Source organism: Fragaria vesca, linkage group LG6, assembly GCF_000184155.1.
Source record: "Fragaria vesca subsp. vesca linkage group LG6, FraVesHawaii_1.0, whole genome shotgun sequence".
Classification (NCBI taxonomy): Eukaryota; Viridiplantae; Streptophyta; class Magnoliopsida; order Rosales; family Rosaceae; genus Fragaria; species Fragaria vesca.
In genome coordinates, this window is record NC_020496.1 from 8,129,483 (window position 1) to 8,151,043 (window position 21,561).

At 39.7% G+C, this 21,561-nt stretch overlaps 5 protein-coding genes across 5 annotated transcripts; 3 read left to right on the forward strand and 2 right to left on the reverse strand.

Moving 5' to 3' along the window:
• The first annotated feature begins 476 nt into the window (after positions 1–476).
• LOC101314766 (protein SSUH2 homolog) lies at positions 477–3,852 on the forward strand. Its single transcript, XM_004302605.1, has 7 exons — positions 477–630; positions 737–943; positions 1,351–1,417; positions 1,864–2,195; positions 2,366–2,507; positions 2,732–2,857; positions 3,176–3,852. Exons 1-7 carry the CDS (start codon positions 609–611, stop codon positions 3,558–3,560), a joined length of 1,281 nt encoding a protein of 426 aa, XP_004302653.1. The 5' UTR covers positions 477–608; the 3' UTR covers positions 3,561–3,852.
• A 4,941-nt stretch (positions 3,853–8,793) lies between these two features.
• Positions 8,794–12,218, forward strand: LOC101298447 (uncharacterized protein At1g04910-like). Its single transcript, XM_004305107.1, has 8 exons — positions 8,794–9,441; positions 9,892–9,964; positions 10,059–10,129; positions 10,242–10,330; positions 10,422–10,554; positions 10,641–10,873; positions 10,961–11,437; positions 11,536–12,218. Exons 1-8 carry the CDS (start codon positions 8,794–8,796, stop codon positions 11,789–11,791), a joined length of 1,980 nt encoding a protein of 659 aa, XP_004305155.1. The 3' UTR covers positions 11,792–12,218.
• A 1,167-nt stretch (positions 12,219–13,385) lies between these two features.
• On the reverse strand, positions 13,386–15,224 carry LOC101313618 (fructokinase-2-like). The gene is made up of 2 exons (XM_004302601.1): positions 14,421–15,224; positions 13,386–14,291 (listed from the first exon to the last, which is right to left on the reverse strand). Exons 1-2 carry the CDS (start codon positions 15,183–15,185, stop codon positions 13,599–13,601), a joined length of 1,458 nt encoding a protein of 485 aa, XP_004302649.1. The 5' UTR covers positions 15,186–15,224; the 3' UTR covers positions 13,386–13,598.
• Positions 15,225–15,484: 260 nt separating this feature from the next.
• Positions 15,485–16,136, forward strand: LOC101296973 (immediate early response 3-interacting protein 1-like). The gene is made up of 2 exons (XM_004302626.1): positions 15,485–15,503; positions 15,683–16,136. The coding sequence occupies exon 2, from the start codon at positions 15,686–15,688 to the stop codon at positions 15,917–15,919; it is 234 nt and encodes a 77-aa protein (XP_004302674.1). The 5' UTR covers positions 15,485–15,503; positions 15,683–15,685; the 3' UTR covers positions 15,920–16,136.
• A 228-nt stretch (positions 16,137–16,364) lies between these two features.
• Positions 16,365–17,289, reverse strand: LOC101294674 (heme-binding-like protein At3g10130, chloroplastic-like). The gene has a single exon (XM_004302621.1). It carries the CDS (start codon positions 17,141–17,143, stop codon positions 16,541–16,543), a length of 603 nt encoding a protein of 200 aa, XP_004302669.1. The 5' UTR covers positions 17,144–17,289; the 3' UTR covers positions 16,365–16,540.
• Between the last annotated feature and the right edge of the window lie 4,272 nt (positions 17,290–21,561).

Sequence of the window (21,561 nt, forward strand, 5' to 3'; positions counted from 1 at the left end):
CGTCATGTCATATCTCACCCCAAATGATTGTGTCACATCAGTTGCCATATATGTTAGATGTAGGCGAAAGAAATTAGATCAACATAAAACAGTAAAACATAGCAAATATTTGAAAGTCCAAAAGAAAACGCCCTAACGATATGCGAGAGAAATGCATTGGTCACTATATTCAAGTTCACTATTAAAAGCGTACAAAACTAAAACAACGGTCTAGTGATATTACTGATCATCCGTCATTTAACGAGTAAACCGTACCTCAGACTTTTCAAGTTCAAACTTACTATCCCTTCTCGAACTCGTTTATGTCCCAATTTACAAAACATTCTCAAACTCGTTCAAGCGCGGCTCATTTAGGTCTTGAACTTTAGTATGTCGATGTTGGGGACCCCTTTTGCAAATGTGCAACTTTGCAAAATGGTCCGTGGACCTCTAGTTGATCACCGGTTAGTCGCTTCCCGCTCGTTATGATAGGCAGTCGACACGACTCGTCTACGACAAAACCAACCCCATGCTGATAATCTCCTTTGACTCGAGCCTTACTCGCTAAGCAAACTCACCCCATTATTACTAGTCAGATTCCAGCTATACTCTACTCCCTCACAGAAACAATGGAGCAGCCTCTGCTGTCAGGTGCATTCTGATCCCCACTCTTCAATTCCCTCAATCAATCGAATTTGAATTGTGGGTTTATGATTGATTTTCTTTTATGGGTCTCTAATTTGGTTATTGATTTTAGAGCAACGAAGTGAATCGGGGGAGAAGTCGAGTGAGAACTGGAGCTCCTACGAGTACGTGGGGAGAACCGGCTCTGTGATTCCGACGGCTGCCTTGGCCGGAACTGAAGTCAGCGTTGAAGAGATACGATCTGCGGCGGCTTATTCCGATCACTACCCACCTTCTCTTCATAGCGCTTTGGTTGGTTCGCCGGAGCCTGATCTTGATGGTACATATTTTTTCCCAATTTGATAGTTCGAATACAAGTTTTCAGTTTTGATTGATGGGTGTTGATCATTTACCGAGGTTTATGTTACAAAGATTTGATATCGGTAGCTTAGTTTCTTGATTGTTTTATGTCTATTGTCTTCCAAGATGTGCTTGTAGAGAAATGTACTTGATTACAGTAGTTGGTTTAAATCGGGACAAGGAAGGATTTCTACTTAAAAAGGTTCATACAGAATAATGATGCCCAAGTTGAATGAACTTCATGACATAAGATGTTGGATTCAGTTTCTGATTTGGATCTTTTGGTGGGGAAAATAGAGGGTTATGATGGTAGAAGCTGTGCTGTATCTTCGGTTATCTTTTCTGACGGAATGTAATGGATAAAAAAATTGTGGTTCTTTGTTGCAGAGCAAGCTGTTGTTTACCAAGGTGGATATGGAGGAGGTCCTGGCAGCACCACAAGTGAGCTTCATAGGTACATTTCACTGAATGATTACCAGGGGTTCAATGTCATTTGACATTTTGAACTGATTATTTGAATTGACTGATGGAATGTGCTAAATGTTATACGAACTTCCAATGAATTTGTAGTCATATTTCCATGTCTTGTTCTTGAATTTCAAAAACTAGGAAATGGTTAATGTTGATAGAGACCCTATTGTTCAGGGAATTGTCCTTTTTTTTCCTCCTAGCATGTTGTCATTGTATTCAAAAGGGAGTTTATACGACCTCTTTTCATCAATCTTCCTAAGTCTAGCCTTATTGTTCTTTTTAGTTTTATATATAAACCAAAATCAACAATTTCACATTGCCGATAGTCCGTAAAAATTATGTGCATATTTTTCTCGTGCTCAACTTTGAAGTGTTAACATGTCAATGACATTGAGTTCATCTTATCTAACACTCAGTATTTATGCATAGGCAAACACTGGATGAAATTGAGATACGAGAGTTGCTCATTGATCATGTTGGCCATAGATGCTGTTGGGGAAGTCGTCCTGCTCGGACATGGAAAATTCAAAAAGTGGAAGATTGCAACGTATATGTGGGAACACTAGATACCTTCATTGAGGAAAGGGAAACTGTAAGAGAAACAGAGCCATACCTTGGTGGCAGTATTGATGGAAGGGATAAGGGACCAGAACTGGGAATCTGGGAATTGGATTTGAAGTCTCAATTTCCTGTTTTATTTATACCTCATAAAGAATCACGGGAGATAATTCCTCATTCAGAGTCCATTGCAAAATGCTCGGGTAACTGTTCTGGTCTTTTGGAACCATGGATTTAGAACATTAGTGAAGATAAAATTTTGACTAAATGTTTCAGTTCTACTCTTACAAAGTTTTCGCAATAGCTACAATGAAATAAATGTTTCAGTTCTACTCTTGCAAAAGTTATAACAACAAGTTTGAAATGTTTACAGGTTGTGCTGGGGCAGGGGATACTGTCTGTCCTTCATGCAATGCAAATCAAGAGCCTGGATTCTACAAAGAGAACCAGATGGCTCAGTGCTCGGCTTGTCATGGAAGAGGATTACTTGCTCATAAAGATGGATCTGACTCAATGTAAGATGCTTTATATTTACTCATCTCATTATCATTAGAATCATGATCTTAATCTATAATAAGAGGATCTTCCAGCCAAACCCTTTCAGAGTTCATTCTCTCATGCAACATTCTCTAATTTAGCCATGTGAAAAAGAAAAAAAATGGTATCAAAACAGCCTTTTTATTACTAAACAGGATACAATGTACTAAAATACTGTACATCGTTGGTTTTGTCTATGCAGATGTGTGACTTGCAACGGGAAGGGACAAATTCCTTGTGCAACATGCGGATCTCGTGGTTTGATGAAATGTTTGACATGCAAAGGCAGTGGTTCTCTTCGTTCCCGCAATGTTGCCCTTGTTAGATGGTATGTATGTTCCTTCTTGATTCACATATTTCCAGATTAGGTCCCCTACAAAGATGCTCACTATATCTCAGAAATTTTTTGCCACACCATTTGAAATGGTAAAACTTTGTACACATACATATTATGGAGATGTTGAGGAGTTCCTTCTCTGCTATTTATTGTTCTATTTTCGAGGTTACCAACTGGAGATGAAAATCTCTCAGTCCACATTTAGTGCACCCTGCAACCACTAAGTTTTGATTTTCTCCATTTTCTGATTATGTAAGAACCTCCTGCATGAAAGTATTTAGTAAATTAAAAATTGAATATCTGTGACAGGAAGACACTTTCAACCAGAAAGGTAAGTGCAACAAGCGGAGCAGCGTCTGTTCCCGACGAAGTTTTCCACAGAGCCCAAGGAGTCCAGTTGTGCAACACACAGGCATATCAGTGCACTCCAGCCTTCTTTGCCGACTCTTACTTTCTCAACAAGTTCTCATCGGAAGTGATTGCCGACAGAGCTCATGTGCCTCCCTCTGCTAGGGTCATAAGCGAAAGGCACACCATATCCGTGGTTCCTGTGACGCGTGTCACAATGGCTCATCGCAGCCGACTGTTCAGTTTCTACATCATTGGGTTTAGCAGGGAGGTGTATCTAAAGGACTACTATCCCTCTCGGTTCTGCTGGGGCTTATGCCCGTGCTTGGAGTGGTTGAAGTTGTAAACGTTCCAGATATACATATTGAAGAGTCGGACAACTATACTGTATCATCATCATCCTATCATAACATATTTACTGGTTTTGGTGAGAATAAAATAATGCTGCTACATGAGTGTAGAAATTTGAAAGGCACTGAGGAATGGGGAATAATATACTTATGTATGAGATTCGTTTTCACTGTAAAGTCTATTGTAGAGTCGTTTGTTACCGTTTGTCAAGGTCCTGAATTTCTTAAATACTATGAAAATGGAAGTTGGCCAAACTCCTTTTGTGAAATTAGTTATTTTTTTAGGAGACCGAGTCTGTGTGCAATCTTAACCTAACTCTTTATGGAGTTGGTTCTTGTTGTTTCCCTTTTTCAAATAGATGTGATGTAATGCTGTGGAGTGTTGAGAAGCTCAGAAGCATTAACTTTGACTATGACGGTGACCCCAAAATCTGAATGAGCCATATAATACTCGGTTGGTCTTATGGACCATTGAGAAACTCTTCCACTTCCAGCTCACAAGTCGGCCACCATCTTTTGGTTATTGGACCTCACTTTCCAATTCCTCCTAATTCAGTTAAAATTCCCAGATTCACACAGACCGTGTCACAGAGCGATCATAGTTTTGGTCCTGTTTAATATAATACATATAAATTGAAGGGTTGGCATTCTGGCTAGAGAAATTTTGGTATGGATGCAAATCATGCAATGCTGTGGAGGCAACACATGAGTCAGTGACGTCAAAATTTGTAACAATCAGCTCTCAATTCGGTCCATGGTCATTGAAAGGATCTTTCAATTCTACTCTATTGTCAACCACCATCTTTTGGTTAATGGAGCCCCATTTTCTAAGTTCCTCTCATTTTCGTGTGAAAATTTCAAGATCCGTACAGAGCGATCATAGTTTTTATCCCGCTAATAGCATTGTAAGTACATTCAGACTCACAAAAATTCAGAATTCATATAATCACCAACTAGCTATTCATTTATTGATATTTAGAATCGACAACTATGAAGAAACAAATCATTTTCGAGTCCGATTATTGAAAAGGAATGTGTTCGTGGCTGCTATATTGATAGACTAACAAACAATTAGTGGAGTTGAGGCCTGCGTTCACCAACCCAACAATGTTCTATGAGGCGTGTGGACCCAAAATCACTTCAAATCATTTGGTTGTCCTATGATTCCATACAGAACATTTCTAGCTCATCTTTTCTTTCACTTTCTATTAATTTTTCTTTTGGGGCAAAAAGTCATATTCTATTCCTAAGAGGACAATTATACAGAAGAAAATTGGAAATACCAGGTAGACCCAATCAAACATTCTGAGTTTCTAACCCAGACAGTTGAAAAAAAAAAAAACATAGTTCTTGTTGTTCATAAGGAAGTACACAACGTAATGGATCTAGTTTACTTGATTACTTTTTCCATTAGAATACAGAACCCATTAACTATAGCTCAATAATGTGCAATATATAATGACAAATTTGTTCGTATGATATTCACTATAACTTGCATTTTCTTTGTCACCATATTTCTGAGTTCATCTCATGAATTGGGATTTGTATGGTAGTCATTCAGCAAATTATAGCCATGACATGAGAAATAGTTAGTTGCATGCCCACTAAAACACAAAGATCAAACCATAATGATCGTGAAATAATTTTGTGAATGACTAGACACCACAGTCTTCTTCCTAATGCATTCTTAACTTCCACCAAATCTTTTAGTCCACTTAATCTTAAACTTCTTCCACTATGTTTTATTTATCAAATTCAAATTGAGCCTTATTTTTTCTTTTCTAAATACATAGCTGGTGCGGTTACCCTCAAATATTCATTGACGAAACTGTCGAATACAATTGAGATATTAAGTCCAAAGGTTGCAACCATTTAGTTTTTTTTTTTTTATCAATTAAACAATATAAACATTACGAATCTTTCTTGAGTCGAATTCACAATATCCCATTTACAAAAATAGATTATATCACTATACCAAATGGTACTTAACTATTTAACATTTTAACTAAACAAATGTGAAACGGAATATAATTTGGTCGACGGCATAATCAAAATATCCTTAAAAATTATTTTTTATTTTTTATTTTGTGTGGACTATTAGTTTCTTATTGGTTATGATGGACCAAAATGATGATTCCTTGCAATCCCAAAAACGACAGAACGTGCAAGCTCGACAGTCGACACACCGCGTCGAACCAACTCATCCATTTGTCACCGCCTCATTCTGCGAAAACCGGCACGGTCTGCTGGTGAGAGCCATCATCACCTACAGTTCTGCACCAAACACCGGTATGAGTGCCTCCCTTCGATCACCGAATCAAACGGCTATGAACTCAGAAGAACGTCATAATCATGTTTAACGGTCGCATTTTTCACGTCGGGACAAAGAAGAGTAGCAAAAGCCGACGTATTGTGTCGTGTCGTATACGGGGGAAGAGGCTCGTGACCGCGCCACGTGGCGTTTGAATTTTCTAAATGGAGGAATGTGGCCAGAGGGGGGGTACGTGGTTGATGAATAGCAGGGTGGCAGCTAAGCAAGGTTTCTAATAGAAAGCGAGGACCCAGGAACGTTCCAAAACTTGGATACAGTAGCAGTAGTACTACTAGATTTGCACGGCAAAATTGTTGTGCCCAAACTACCCTTCTTGGTAAAACGTGTTCCCCCGTATTATATATTTTGACTCACGGGTATATACTGTATATTCACATTTTTTTCTTTGATACATGGGCAATGTTACTTGCCCTCGCAATGATTTATCACCCATTATTGTGGCCGATTATAGCCTGAAAAATGTGTATAAGGACATAAGTTATCATTTGTGTCGTATAGGAGTGTTGCGTAATGTATATGAAACTAAGTAATCGACTGATTTGATTTGTCCAAACTTTTTTTGTTTCTTATTTAAGTTGAAAGTCGTACGTATCTCTCAATTGTTAGCACTTACGTCTGAAATATTAATTTTTATTTGAAAAAATAGAATCATAGGTAATTGCTCGTTTCCTGATTAATCTTTAACCATTACATAAAAATGTACCAAATTCGAAAGATAAACGCATCAATAAACGTTGTAAATAAATAACATGACCTATTTAAAAAGGATCAAGCCGTATATTGATTCAATATAATTGATTGCACACAATTAAACTCTTTATTGGCTATCTTCCACATCTCAAGAAAATTAATTGATTCAATATAATTGATTGTCTTTCTCCTTCCCACTGGTTCAAGGCAATAAATTTCATAACAGATTCATGCTCCCACGTCTTAATCTTGCAACGGGATCACGATATTTGATGTATATGCATATTGTACAAGTAGTCGACACTAACTGAAAGCATAAAAAGCATTATTCCCTATCGAATACAATTAACAAGATCTCTAATGTGTACACGCACAAGGCAAAGCATGCAAATCAATCATTTTCATTTGTGGTTGTTTCCACTACGAGGCTCTTTGATGGCTTGAAATGAAGTATGAACTACTCGAAATGACAGTGGCCATGTTTAGTGGATCTCTTTCTTCATTAACAACGTTATTAGACCCCAACAATTATTAGTTTCATGCTACACAGCATAAATTGAACATGAAAAAATAAAACTGGTACCTTTCTTAAGCCTAAAGGCACATAACACGTACCAAACTTGCCACCCCTCACATGGAGAAATACACAAACGTAGGGGATGGTTCCATATGATGAATAATTGAGTGTGCCCTAAAATTAGGAGCCTTCTTAATGATGGTTCTTAGTCAGTAGGTTATCAAGTCCAAATCATGTGGCTATATGGCAGAGGAACCAAGGGTTCACCTTCTATTTTTAGCGATTGAGTATTTTTTTTTTTTTAGTGATGAATTCGTTAAATGTAGTTATCTGGGTAAGTAAAATGCTACCGACGTATATATCATAGTGTTCTTAAAATATATAACAAAATTTCCTTTAATGTAAGAGTTTAAACTAAACCGGTTCTTTGGTTAAGCCAAAGAATTTGACATCACGTCACTCTTAAGTTCACTTGTATCCATCAAATTACTAGAAAAGGCTAATTAACCTTATATTGAAATGCTCACTAGTTAAAGTATCACTCAGTTATACACATTTGAATATTGAAGCATGTAAAAGTTGTTTTAGATAACAATAACAATAACAAGACTTGATTTTCTCGAGCTAATATTTTGTAATATAACCAACGTTATATATATATTTATATATATATATATATTTTTTAAATAACGAGAGCTAGAACAACAGCTCTCACGTCATAATTATTAACGAAACCTCATAATACAAGGTGAAGACGTTATACTTAAATCTCATACTGTAAGAACACCCTAAAATAATAATATTAGGTATGTCTACAAAATTAATAAAATTTCAGAATACAAAGAGTGACATATCAAGTAATTTCCAGCTCAACCTTAGAAACTTCTCCAAAATTTTAAGTTTTTGATCTTTTTGCAACCTATTTTCCTGTTAAGATGTTTTAAAAGCACCTTTATCATGCATCAATCTTAGCCACTGTTAATGCATAGATTAAGGATGTACTTGATCCCCAAATGAGCCATAACCGCCGTCATTTCTTCATAACAAATTGAATTTTACCGGTGCTTAACTAGGAAATATTATCGGGTAAAATAAGCGAATAAAAAAAAACGTGCCTGTACTTGATTAACCCTGAACGAGATAGCACAAGAGGAATGGTCAATGTTTTTGCGGGCCCAGCCCGGGATTTTTCACTAACCAAAAAAAGGTCCGCACCGTAACAAACTAGCTAGGGCTAGAATCGTCATTTGAAGTGTAATATTCAAGCTCGCCGAAATATAAAAACCGGTCTCTATGTGAGAAAGAAGAAAACGTGCAGATCCACCATTAGAGAGAAAGAGAAAGAAATAGAGTTACAGAAATTAGTGGGGGATTATGATTATGATAATTGGATTGTATTAAGGAGAAGAATAATAATAATTCCCATCTTCTTCTTCTTCTTCTTCTTCTCTTCTTTCTTTCTTCTTCTTCTTTATATAAACACCTCCACCTTTCGCTCCTGGGCCGCGCTGGCCTAAGATTTCGGACCCGGCAAAAAAAAAAAAAAAAACCAAAAATATCGAACCCAACCGTCGCATTTCTTTGTTTCTTTCTTCTGTATTGTTTCTCCGAGAAACCACGAATCCGGCAACGTGCGTTTCTCTTTCTCTCTCTCTCTTTCAAACACAAACAACGTTATTGCCGGCCGGTAATGTCGTCGGGTGGCCCAACCAGCTCGACCAGCACTACCCCGACCGCCTCCGCCGCCATCGCGCTGCCGACCACGACCAGACGACGTGTCGCTGACGGCCCCATGGACGCCTCCGCCGTGTCCACGGCCGTCCCGACCAACATCAACAACGTAAGCAAGATTAACCAGGACCTTGTCGTTTCCTCCTCGACGGACGAGGACGAGGAGAGCGACCCGACCGGAAACGGCGGCGCTGTCTCCGGGTCCGGGTCCCACGTGCACAGCAACCATTATTCTCCGGTGATAAAGTACCTGCTGCTTCGCAGGAGAGTGTTCTTTTGTATTCCCGAGGCGTGGCTGTTGTCGGTCCGGTCGGGAAGGAGCCTCGGCCGGAAGATCTTGGGGACGTTAACGTTGATGGCGGTTGTTTCGGTGTTCTTGACGTTCGCGTTTTTAGGGGGACACGTGGACGTTGGTTATGGGGTGAAGAGGACGGAGGGGAGGCTTTTGATTCTGAAGACGAACAATGATGATTGGAAGGTGGCGCAACGCGCCGTCGCGGAGGAGGACCAGGCCGCCAGGCCTAAACGTATTTTCGAGAGACTGTCGTTTTCGGAATCGGAATCGGAATCCTCCATGCCCAAACGACTTTTGGATGAACACAATACGGTAAGTCGTTTTTCTTCTTTCATTTTTCAAGCAAAGTTTCAATTTTTAATCTCTGGTTAATTTTTTTTCTTTCTACTAATGAGGGATTTTGTTCCTTGTGTTCTCTGGGTTTTACCCAGAAAGAAACTTTTGTGTTGTTTATGGTTAAAGGTTTTACCTTTATGCATTTTTTATGGGTTTTGAGAGGTTGATTGCATATGTTTCAATTTTGATCGACTTCCTTTCTGGGTCGCATTTGGGTTACAACCAGAAAAGGTTTGTTTCTTTGTTAAAGGTTTCACATTTGTCAGCAGAATTTTGGTGCAGCCTCCTTTGATATGGTTTAGTTGAATAATTCAATGGCTTAATTTGATTCACATGTTTCTTCAGTTTGGGTTGATCAGTTTGTCACTTGTGGATTTAATGCTGTGATTTATTGGCATTGATGTAGAAATCTACTTTCTTTTACAGATTCCAGGAATATGGATGAAACCAAGCAGTGATGGTTTTAATAAATGCATAACTCGACCCAAAAATCGGATCAGTAAGTTTCTTGTTCCATTACTGAATTTGTCAAGCTTGTTTTTAGGTTTAATCAACTGTTATCTTGACTTTTGCAAATATTGATTTCCCTGCAGGAACAGGATCGAAAACAAATGGCTATCTCCTTGTTCATGCCAATGGTGGATTGAATCAAATGAGAACAGGGGTAGGTTCCTTTCTCTAATCATGCATATAGTAATTTTAAATTGTTTACACCCTAATCTTTGAGTTTGGCACTAAGTGTTTTGGAGCTGACAGTGTCCCAATTGATGTTACAGATATGTGATATGGTAGCCGTTGCAAAGATAATGAATGCCACTCTGGTGCTTCCTTATCTGGATCACGAGTCTTTTTGGACTGATCCAAGGTACTTTTCTCAGCTATTTTGGGTTATATGATGTGAATTCCTAGTTCGTCTGTTTCCTTTGAATTGATCAAATGCTATATTCTATGTGCAGTGGTTTCAAAGATATATTTGACTGGAGACACTTCATAGAGGTGTTAACAGATGATATTGAGATAATCGAGTATTTGCCAACCCATTATGCAGCTAAAAAGCCCCTTCTGAAGGCTCCCATCTCCTGGTCTAAGGTTCGGATTTTACTTGAGAATGTTTAGGACATTTGGTTGGTTGTGTAGTTTTTGGAATCATATCTAATACGATGCTTCATATGCAGGCTAGTTATTACAGAAGAGAAATGATACCATTGTTGAAAAAGCATAAGGTTATAAAGTTCACCCACACTGATTCGCGTCTTGCTAATAATGGACTTGCAAGTTCCATTCAAAGGCTGAGGTGCCGTGCCAATTATGTGGGTCTCCGATATACCAAGGAGATTGAGGATCTAGGGAAAGTTTTGGTCAATAGATTAAAGAAAAATGGCAATCCATATATTGCTCTTCATTTAAGGTCCCTGTGTTGTATGGATTTTCATAGTATTATCTAGTTTTGTGGCAGGTTAACATTTTAACCAAGTAAAATCGTTCTTGATTGCAGATATGAGAAAGACATGCTTGCTTTCACTGGCTGCAGTCACAACCTTACTGCAGAGGATGATGCAGAACTTCGGGATATGAGGTACAATGTTAAACATTGGAAGGAGAAAGAGATAGATAGTGAAGAGCGAAGACTCCAGGGTGGATGCCCATTTTCCCCTAGAGAGGCAGCCCTGTTCCTCAAGGCCATGGGTTACCCTTCGACAACAACAATATACATTGTTGCTGGGGAGATATATGGCAGCAATAGCATGGCTGCATTTCGCTCGGAGTATCCTAATGTCTTTTCTCATAACACTCTTGCAACTGAGGAAGAGTTAGACCCCTTTAGGCCTTATCAAAATCGCCTTGCTGCCTTGGATTACATCGTAGCACTAGAGAGTGATGTCTTTGTATATACATACGACGGAAATATGGCGAAGGCAGTACAGGGACATAGAAGATTTGAAGGATTTCGGAAGACTATTAACCCTGACAGGTTGGTGGTTTATAAACCAGGCATTTCATGTGTTACCTCTGAATTTTCTACTTCTTGCTTTGATTTAGTTATCTAACATACCATAATTTTCATTTCAGACAAAATTTTGTGAAACTGGTCGACCTATTTGATAAAGGTGATATATCATGGGAAGAATTTTCTTCGGAAGTTAGAACTCTGCATTCTGATCGGCTGGGAGCACCATATGTTAGACAGATAGGAGAGGCGCCTAGGTTGGAGGAGAACTTTTATGCAAATCCTTTCCCTGGTTGTATCTGTAACAATTCACAGGAGCAAATTGCTAGCCTGAAATCTGACGCGAGACGGAGCATAAGGGTTTCATCGCAAAGATAAGGTGTTGAGTGATAATATGTGGCTCATACTGTAAAAAGGACATACCATTGCTCAAGTGGCAGCGAGCTGATATGGAGTGCTTGCTTGCTTAAGACAGAAACTGTACTTGCTGATTGAGCCGAGAAGTTTGGAAGCTTCCGTGGTGATTTGCAGTACATTTTTCGGTTATGTTGTACCTACAAGCTACAGGCGAGGAGGACTTGAAAAGTGATTCAGAAATCAGACAAGGCTGGGGTGGCATATAGTTAGGAAAAAAAATCAGTTAGTTTCATTAGCACAGAGGAATTGCCGTTGCCCAGAACGAAGTTACAGTAATTCATTGATTCATTATTCTTTCTTTGATATGCTCCAAAAACTGTGAGAAACGAGCATGATTGTGAAACCGAATGTAATTTTATACATAGTTATAGAAGACCACTCTTTCAGTAATGTCCAGTCTTTTAAACTACTAGCTTGCTCTGAACTTGTATAGATCCAATCAGCCAAAGACATAAATTTCCAGCCATATCATATAGGAAGCCTTAACAAATTCAATAACCGGAGGGACAATGGATATTGAGTAAATCGTGGTACTATTGCAAGTAGTTTAAACTTTAAAAGCTACTCCTACAAGATGAAACACAACAATGGCCTGCTTAAGAGTAATGTGAATTGAAATGCCTAGTATACAGTTGATAGTTGATACAACCTAAGTCACATTTCTTGATAGACAAAATCTGTTGACCATAGCCAACACAATAATCTTCATTTGCTTGATCCATCTATGATTGATCCATCCATCTCGTTTTGTTACATATGATGAGGTTACAGACTTTCGAATCAATATACCACTGAGCAGTAATATCCAGGTCTGCAATTGCCATCTCCAACCAGACCAAACGAAGCATAAGCAAAGCTCCGCTAAGAAACCTGCCAAAACTATGGATAAATCGAGTATGATACGTGCAAAACCTTGGTTCAGCAATCTTTACTCCATTAGATATCCACGCTCACCAAGAGATAAATTTTTATACTTCACTAAAAGATCCGTCTTGATTATGCAAATTTAGTATCTTTGTATCTTATGGATAAGCTTGGTTCAAGTAATAAACTCAAAACACTTCTATCAATCCTGTGAAAAACCAAGAAACCTATTGATAAGCGTGGCGACTGGTGTGGCATCACCTGGATGGTATGGAATGAGGGACTCTAGATTCATATCTGCTATAATGTGTCTAAGTGTCTGTGGGCGAGCATAGTACAGATGCTTCCTGTCTGCTAGTTCTTCTACCAACTCACTTTGATGGTTATCCATCAAATCTTCATTAACCATAACAATTAAGGGCTTCCAAAGCCTCAACGTCTCAAATATGCTCCCTGACCCTGCATCACAGTAGACTATAGGCATAAAATTGGTCAGAGAATCCATTAACGCCTCTTGGAATACTGCAGTTCAACCCTCACACCTAAAATGTTGGTTTAAGAGTCTCAGTAATTTTCTACCAAGTTATAGAAGACCACTCTATCAGTAATTTCCAGTCTTTAATTTTCTCTATATATTCATTCCACCAAAGACATAAATTTCCTGCCATACCATCTCGGAAATCTTAACAAATTCAATAATTGGAGGGACACTGGATATTGAGAAAACTGTGGTACTATTACAAGTAGTTTATAAGCTACTCCTCAGTTACAAGATGCAAAACACAACAATGGCCTGCTTAAGAGTAATGTGAATTGAAATTCTAAGTATACAGTTGATACAACCTATCTCTTGATAGACAAAATCTTCAGCAATGACAACAGCTGTTGAGGGCTTGGCTCTGCACTACCACATTGAAGGTACATAAACCTGCTCTTTGAGATTTTGAGTTGCACTTTCAGTTGGAAACCCTCTAACAGCACCAATTGTCCACTGTGATATAATTCCTGCTGCAACTGCAAAACGAAGCTGCCTTTCACAAACATCTTGATTTTCATACATCTCGGGGAAAGTGGTCAACTTTCTCATAATTGCTGCTACAACAGCATCACCAGAACCAGTCCTGTCGCAAGTGAATGGAGTAATGAGCACATCTTCTGTTCCAATCACAACACCATCAAACGAAGGGGAATAGTAATGAATTCGAAGCGTCCCATCTGTCACGAACAAAAACTTAAGTTTATCATGCCACAATGGAGCTATCTCTTCCGGAGTGTAATGGTAATAATCTCTCCGCTTCTTGGTCTGCTCATACTCCTGAGCATAATACTGCGGCCTATAATTCCTCTTCCTCACGTAATACTCCTCATCCAAAAGAAACTCCAACTCTTGCCTCGAAACCTCAATTACATCCGCCTCATACCACGCCTTCTTAATGAACTCCCTAGTCTCGTCACGCGACTTCCACAATGGCAACGGCAAATTCAAGTCGAAAAACACAAGGCCCCCAAACTTCTTCGCATAAGCTATAGCCCTGTAAAGGGCTGGTTGCATTGGCGCTGATGTCAAAACCTCTGAAGTAAAATGGAACATTCTAGCCTGCACAACACATCAAAACCCTGCTTAAATCCTAAAAATCCACACCAATACAATGTGATTCAGTAACAATCCTATTTCGAATAAAATGTATAATAGCATCTACTCATTAAGCACACGGTGTGCTTTTACCTCTTTAAGCACGGCGAGGTTGAGCTCTGACCGGAGCAACGAATCCTCAGCGGACTCTTTCACCGTCTCCGTCCACATTCTCTCATCGTCAAATCTAATCTTCATGTAAGTCCTCGCCGTCTTCGCATCCGCATCCACCTTCACGCCACGTGTCTGAACATTCTCCTTGTTCATCATCAACAACACTTCACTCCCAAACTCATCCCCTCCGACTTTCCCCATAAACGCCGCTCTCCCGCCGAGCCGCACGTGCGATATCGCCACGTTGGACGGCGAAGAACCCGGAGCGCGCGAGAATTCCGGAGGGTCCCACTGGAGCATCTTCCACCGGGAGTACATATCCGGGTGCATCGGGTTGTCGGAGACCCGAACCGTCGGGACGAACTCTTTCTGGGCCGCCCCGAAGCAGCAGACCAACGGCGGGTCGTCGTAGGGGAAGTCTATGCCGTCGTCGTAATCTTCCAGCTCCGAATCGTCAGATTCGGGTTCTACTGGGCCGTTTTCGACTTGGGCTTTTTTGGCGCGCTGGGTTTTTTTCGGTGGTGAAGATGAAGCGGAAGTTGAACTCTTTTTCCGGCCACGGCGAGCTGGCTGCTTGGGTTCTTCAATGCTTCCATTGTCTTCGCCGGAAGCTCTGAGTGGGTTAAGCTTCTGAGGTTTGAAAAGTTGAAGCTTGAAGAATTGGGGGTTTAGTGTTTCGTAGGGTTTAGGGATTAAGCTTCTGGGGTTTAGGACCAGTGGGCGGGAGAGTTGAAATGACGCCATTGTTGATCTGAGAGGTTCAGGGTTTATCCATCTTCGTCTTTCCTCTGTAAAATTTTATCCGTGTTGTGATATAATTGGGCTCTCGGAGTCGGGTCGGGTCGAAATTAAAACGATTAAACTCTCGTCACCTGCCCAAATGAAAACGCTCCACGTGGAGAGTTGTAAACCGTTTGGATCAGAGATTATGACGTCACTTACATTATTGCTTAAATCCTTTCCCGGTGGCTGAAGCAGAGGTTTTAGTTTCTGTGTCGTCGAAATCAAAAAAGCCAAAGCTTTAAACGGAGAAAACTAAGTCCATCTAATCTCGCTGGTAAGGTTTGAACTTTTAACTGATTAAGCAATATGTACAATTTTGATCGCGTTTTGTTAACAGCGTTTGAATTTTCAGTTTTGTTAGTTTGCTTCAGAAATCAGACTTGACTTTGCTACATACTCGTATGATTTGGGTTTGAATTTTGACCCTTTTGTTAATTTGGATTGAAACCCTTGTGCAGAAGATGGGGTTATGGACTTTGATTCAAGGCATGTTGTTATTTGCAAACGGATTGGCGATTCTAAATGAGGATCGGTTTCTAGGTCCGAGAGGTTGGACCATGCTGGAAGTTCAGAGAGGGAATAGGAGTACGATGAAGGGGCAGCTTATAGGGCTTATATATGCGTGCCAGTACTTCAGATTTATGCTCATTCTCATCAACTTCATAACTATTATTCTGAAACTCATATATGGCTGAGGCCTGTGTTTGTAATTGTAGAATCTTTGCAAGGTCTGTGTTTGGTTCTTGGGTTTTAGTCCCATACGAATTCAGGAAAAAGGGTGATATGATCAGTTGGTAGCTCTGCAGGGTTGTATGTGTTAATGGGTGTGCTTTGGATCCATGGCTTTGTTGTTGTAAACTAGATATAGTTTCTGAATTGAATATCAGTTACAAGAGTTGATTGTTTCTTGCGAGTTATGAGCTGTTTCATTCTTTGCGCCGAATTTTGAATTGTTTAGATGCGCTAGTTATGTAAATAGTTTCCTTGATCAATCATGTTGAGTAGGGATTCAAACTCAAGACCTTCATTGAGGTAAATATTCAAACTCTGATGAGTCTGATCTACTATTGCTACAATCTGCCAACTGATTTGTGGAAAAGGTTAGAATGGATTATGATTGTGCACTTGTGCCAGGTTACCTTGTGCCACTAATGAATCTTAATTTGCTGCAGTTGTGAAGCTACATATACTGAAATTGGGAACATTTTAATCTGCAATATGATAAGCTTTTATTTATGTGATAGCAAACTCATTACATACTACAGAATGTGAACAAAAACAGCAAAAACAGCACAGTATGATCTGACTCTGAGAACTCACTCAACTGGGATCATAACCTCATTAGTCCTAAATGCAGGCAAAGTCCAAGGTGGGTTAAACCTTGCCAGCAAGTACTCCCCTGTAATCTTAAACCCATCTTTCTCCAAAGCCCTCTTCAGTTTCTCCACCCTATCCTCCACCACCTGCTCCGACGCCGATCCTCCAAAAGTCACCACCCCATACTTCCTCCCACCCTCTTCCCTAATCACCACTCTCTCATCCACCGGCTTTGGCGCCTCCTCTGCCTTCTGATACTTAGCAGGCAGCAGGAATTGCATTGTCACCGTCTTCGCGTCTCCGGCTTCTTTGGTCACAACAGGAGCTGTCATGGCGATCTTCTCAGCTGTGCTCTGTTGGGTTATGACTGGAGCTGTCATGGCTATCTTCTCAGGCTTGGTGTTCTGGGGCTTGCCAAAAGCGCCGATGTAATTGGCCAGCACAGAGAAGCCACCGTCTTTGTCGCCCTTGAACACTGATGGATCATAGGTCACCTGAGCTATCACTGATGGTGGATACTGCCGGATTTCATAATCAGCTGTGGATTTAAGGACCTGGTATTTCGGGGTTTCTACACAAATTTTTCCAAATACCATGCCCATGTTGGAATTTTTGGGTTCTGTTTGTGGTTTGCTTCTGAAAAATTTGAGAGAATGTGGATGAAATTTTGCTGTGGATTGTTGTGAGAGAAGTATGCTATTTGTATTGATGCTTTGCTTGGAGAGGAGGTTATCTCTTTTCCTTGCTTTCGTCTGATGGGATTGGCTTGAGGAAGAGGGTGGAACCGTGAAATGTCCACTCCAGAACGAGTGGCTGATTCTGGTTATGCACTCGTGGACACTGTCTGGCCATCGTTTGGATGGGCCTATTTCTGGGCCTTCTGGATCTGAATGGCACACTAACCAAAGCTCCTCAAGTCGGACTTGGATTTGCTCTCTTCACCTCCATTCTTGCCAAATATTCCTTCATTTGGTGCATCACATTGGTGAAAATAACCATTTCCCAATTCACATTCCTATACATATCAGGAAAACGACTTCCCTTGTTGATCATAACTGGAAATGCTCATCACCACCAAGTACAGAGTGCGGCACACCCACAAGAAAATGCTTATAGAGGTCGCAAATTATGTTCATATATGATTTTCGGGGGTGTCGTTTCCCTTGGACATGTCCTCTATTGAGCTCAGTGAACTCACCATTAGTCACATTGTGAAACCAATCGGGTAGGATGAGTAGTTGATGGAGACAGCTACCTCGCCTTTAGAAATGGGACTGATGCAGCCGAAACTCTATATCAATGAGCCAACTGATCTTCCACATTGATTAAGATCGAAATTGATTGTTATATTGTAACAAGTAATCATGTGTCACATTGTCAAATTCCACTAGCATCAAACAAGAAAATAAGCGATCCTTTCATACAGTTTGGGCCATTGGGCCTAACTTCGCTCCAAATTCGCTTAAACCGATTCAGGGTAGCCCAAGTAAAGTAGGGTTAATCATATTACGCCCCTATAAATACCTTCGAACATCCTCTGAAGTCCCATTAACGCAGAACCGCCAACACCCGCCTCTCTCTATTCATCGTCTCTTAAAGTCTCATTGATTTTCTCTGTTCTGCTCATGATTCTCAATTAGATTTTGGTGTTTGAACTGTTTGTTTTCAATTTATAGAATGATATAACTAGCATCTGTGATGATTTTCATTAATTTCGTTATCCTTGCACTATGATTTTCCGTGAAGAAAACTATGGGGAATTTGAATCTGAGATGCTTCGTCTTTTTTTTTTCTTTTTCGTTTCATTGATTGTTGATTCTAGTATGTTGCTCTCTGGATCGATGATGTTAATAAAACTGCGTTATCTATCTGCAACTTCCCAGAATTCATTCCGGGAACTGAAGATACTATCAAGTTACTGAGATCTCATCTCTTTTTCTATAACTTGCATTCGGCTTTGAAATTGTACCTTTCCAATTAATTGTATCTCTATTTTTGTTGTGAAGTGATACTGTGTTTGTATTCCCTTTGTTTGTGGTGGGATGTTTCCATTTAAACTGGCTGGAGAGTATGGAAAAACATTATTGTTCAAAGAAAAAGCAGCAAAAATAAAAAGATCTGGTAAAATCATCATCAACAGCAATCAGCTTGCTTTCTTCTCCCCCTTTGTGTGTGGATGAGTGGAAAAGAGTGGACGATAGAGCTTTCTTGCATCATCTGCACAAAGTGGGAGAAGAAGATCTCGGAATATGATGATGATTTTTACTGCTTGAGATTTCTTGCGTAGTTGTTTCAATGTATATGCACAGGTTACCAATTGGCGTAAACAATATAGGTGAGAGCTTGTGTGCAGGATGCAACATGGATGGAAGCTTGGAACTTATTAAACAAGTTAACAACACATCAGTCTAAGAAGGCAGCATTTGGTTGTTAAGAGCATGAGAACCCTACATGTCAGTGAAAATTTCTATTTCAATTTTCTGTTGATTTACCTTGTTATTGACTTATTTCTGCAATTCCAGAAACCGCACACATGATATTGCTCTTTGAATTTTTAGTGATGCCATTTGATCTGACCAAAGCAGCATCATATAAATGATATGTTTTGATATATGTTGTATATTGTTCATCTTTGGAGGACCATGATAAGCATCTCATCTACGTCTTAACTAGCCACAATTTTGATTCGGGCATTTATAATGATGTGTTTTGATATGTTGTATATAGTTCATCTTTGGAGGACCATGTTAAGCACTTCATTTACGTCTTAACTAACCACAATGTTGAAACATCGAAACATAAGATTAGTTGCACGGTTGAGATTTTGGCAAAGGTAAACATAAATCGTTTGATTGCACATCAACGAGTGATAAAGAAAAACCTTCTCCTAGCTTTGAGATCCCCAAGATGGAGTGATATTCTCTGTTCTTGAGAGCTAGGAAGTAAAATCTTTGCCGTCATAGAAGCAACAACAGGTCGACATTAGAATGTGCCCAACTTTGCTACACTGACAAATTTGATGAAATAACTTTTGTGAAAATATGGAATGTTTTGAGATTTTGAATTGTAAATCAAGTCTTTTGTTAGAGATTGTTTACAGTTTACACCTCTAAATATAAGTTTTTGTGTATCGGGAAAACGTCTCGTGATTCTGGTCATTGAAGACAATGCCGGACCGGTCACCGTCATTAAAACCATATCTGGTGTCCTTGCTACAAGCCCACTAGAGTTGCCCAGTGCACACCAGTCTCACATCGAAGGACTGTGACCCAACTCCCAATCAAAGTCTATATACCGGACTCAACCTTTCAAAACATGTAAGTTCATTATTCACCTAACTCCCATACTTTACAAGTAAGAACACCCTGTTAACTTAAACATCAGAGAGTCGAAGACTAGGCCACTCGGTCGCAACCTTTGATGAGTTGTTAATTGTGCAAGTATCATGGAGGAGAACTCAACCAAGGATTTTGTCCAGGCTCTGAGACCCCGGGACTTAGCATAAACAATTGGCCCTAGAAAGAGGGGTCCTCTTTCTGGAAATCGAGATTTCAGATTCCATAACCATGGTTGAGATTTTAGATTCCCACATTGAACTCGGGTTTGAAATCGAGAAGGAGCTCTTCCCAAGGACAGGTATTGAGACCTCTGTTGCTCATGCCACTTCTATTGTCGCTCTCATCCCTCACGCGGATGCCGTGTCCGCGCTCGAGATCTTGAAGAACGACTTCACGTGTTATGGGGATAAGCAACAACAAAATAGGCAAAACTGAGACCGCATCGCGAAACTCGAGAAAGAGCCTTTTCTACTATGTGCCACTTTGGAGCATTAAACAACCTACACTGACTCACTCAATAGGGCACCCAAATTCGATCATACCCCTAACCCCTAACCCCTACCCTATCATCCCTTGTCTAATCTTAGGGACATGGGGAATCAACCTAATTTATCAACCAACTCACCTCACATATTGAAGGTGTCGAGAGTCGTGGCGCTCACCAATCCTTTATATAGGCTACAACGAAAGACAAGAACCTTTCATGCTGCGAGTTCATGCAGAGAAGAGACCACCCGATGCCAAACCTTTCAAGGTGGACAAGTATAAGGGCATCAGGGACCCATATCTCAACTTGGAAACTTTCCTCTTTCTCTACGATTCTACTCAGTACATTGATGCGATGTTATGCCATGCCTTTCAAGAGACCTGATATGATGAAGCGCTCATTTTGGTTCCTCAACCTGCCACCAACTCTAATGATATCTTTAACCAACTTACAAACAAATTCCTCAACCGCTTCATCCTTCGCACAAGCATCTACCATAACACTAAATCCCTCTTTCGTATCGAGGAATAAGAAGGTGGGACCATATGGGACCTCATGTCTTGTTGGCAATCCGCCACGGCACATTGCCATTGTCGGATCTCTTAGGCCGTCTTTCGCTAGGCTCTCTTACATGAACAGTTCCTCATGGACATAAATTAGAATTCCTCATGGATCTCTGAGGCCGCCTTTTGCTAGCCCCTCATACGAAAACAAGCTCACTCGTCACTTTGAAGTATTTATTTTTTTAGTGTGGCTATTGGGACCTCTAAATTTGCTCAATATACCTCTCATTCCCTCTACACCTCCTTTTTACTTTTTAATTTTTAATATAAGCATCTGCTCACTATACCTCATTTCAAATTTCTAACATAACCTTAATTATTTATTAACATATATTTCAATAAATTAATTTCCTCTTATTCACTCAATAGACCTCTCATTCTTTGCTTTTTTTTCCTTTTTGTTTTTCAACATCCATTATCCCAAGTTCCCCACCTTCATTTTTTGATTATTTTTTCATGCAAGAAAATGTTTTTTTTTTTTTAAAAAAAACTTTTTTATTAAATAACTCACACACCCTACATATATCAATGAGATTTGAACCCATGACCTCAAAGTTGTTAGTTATTAGTTGTCATGCAAGAAAATGTTCTATCATGAACTATTCTATATATCTTTTTAATTGTTTTTCTCT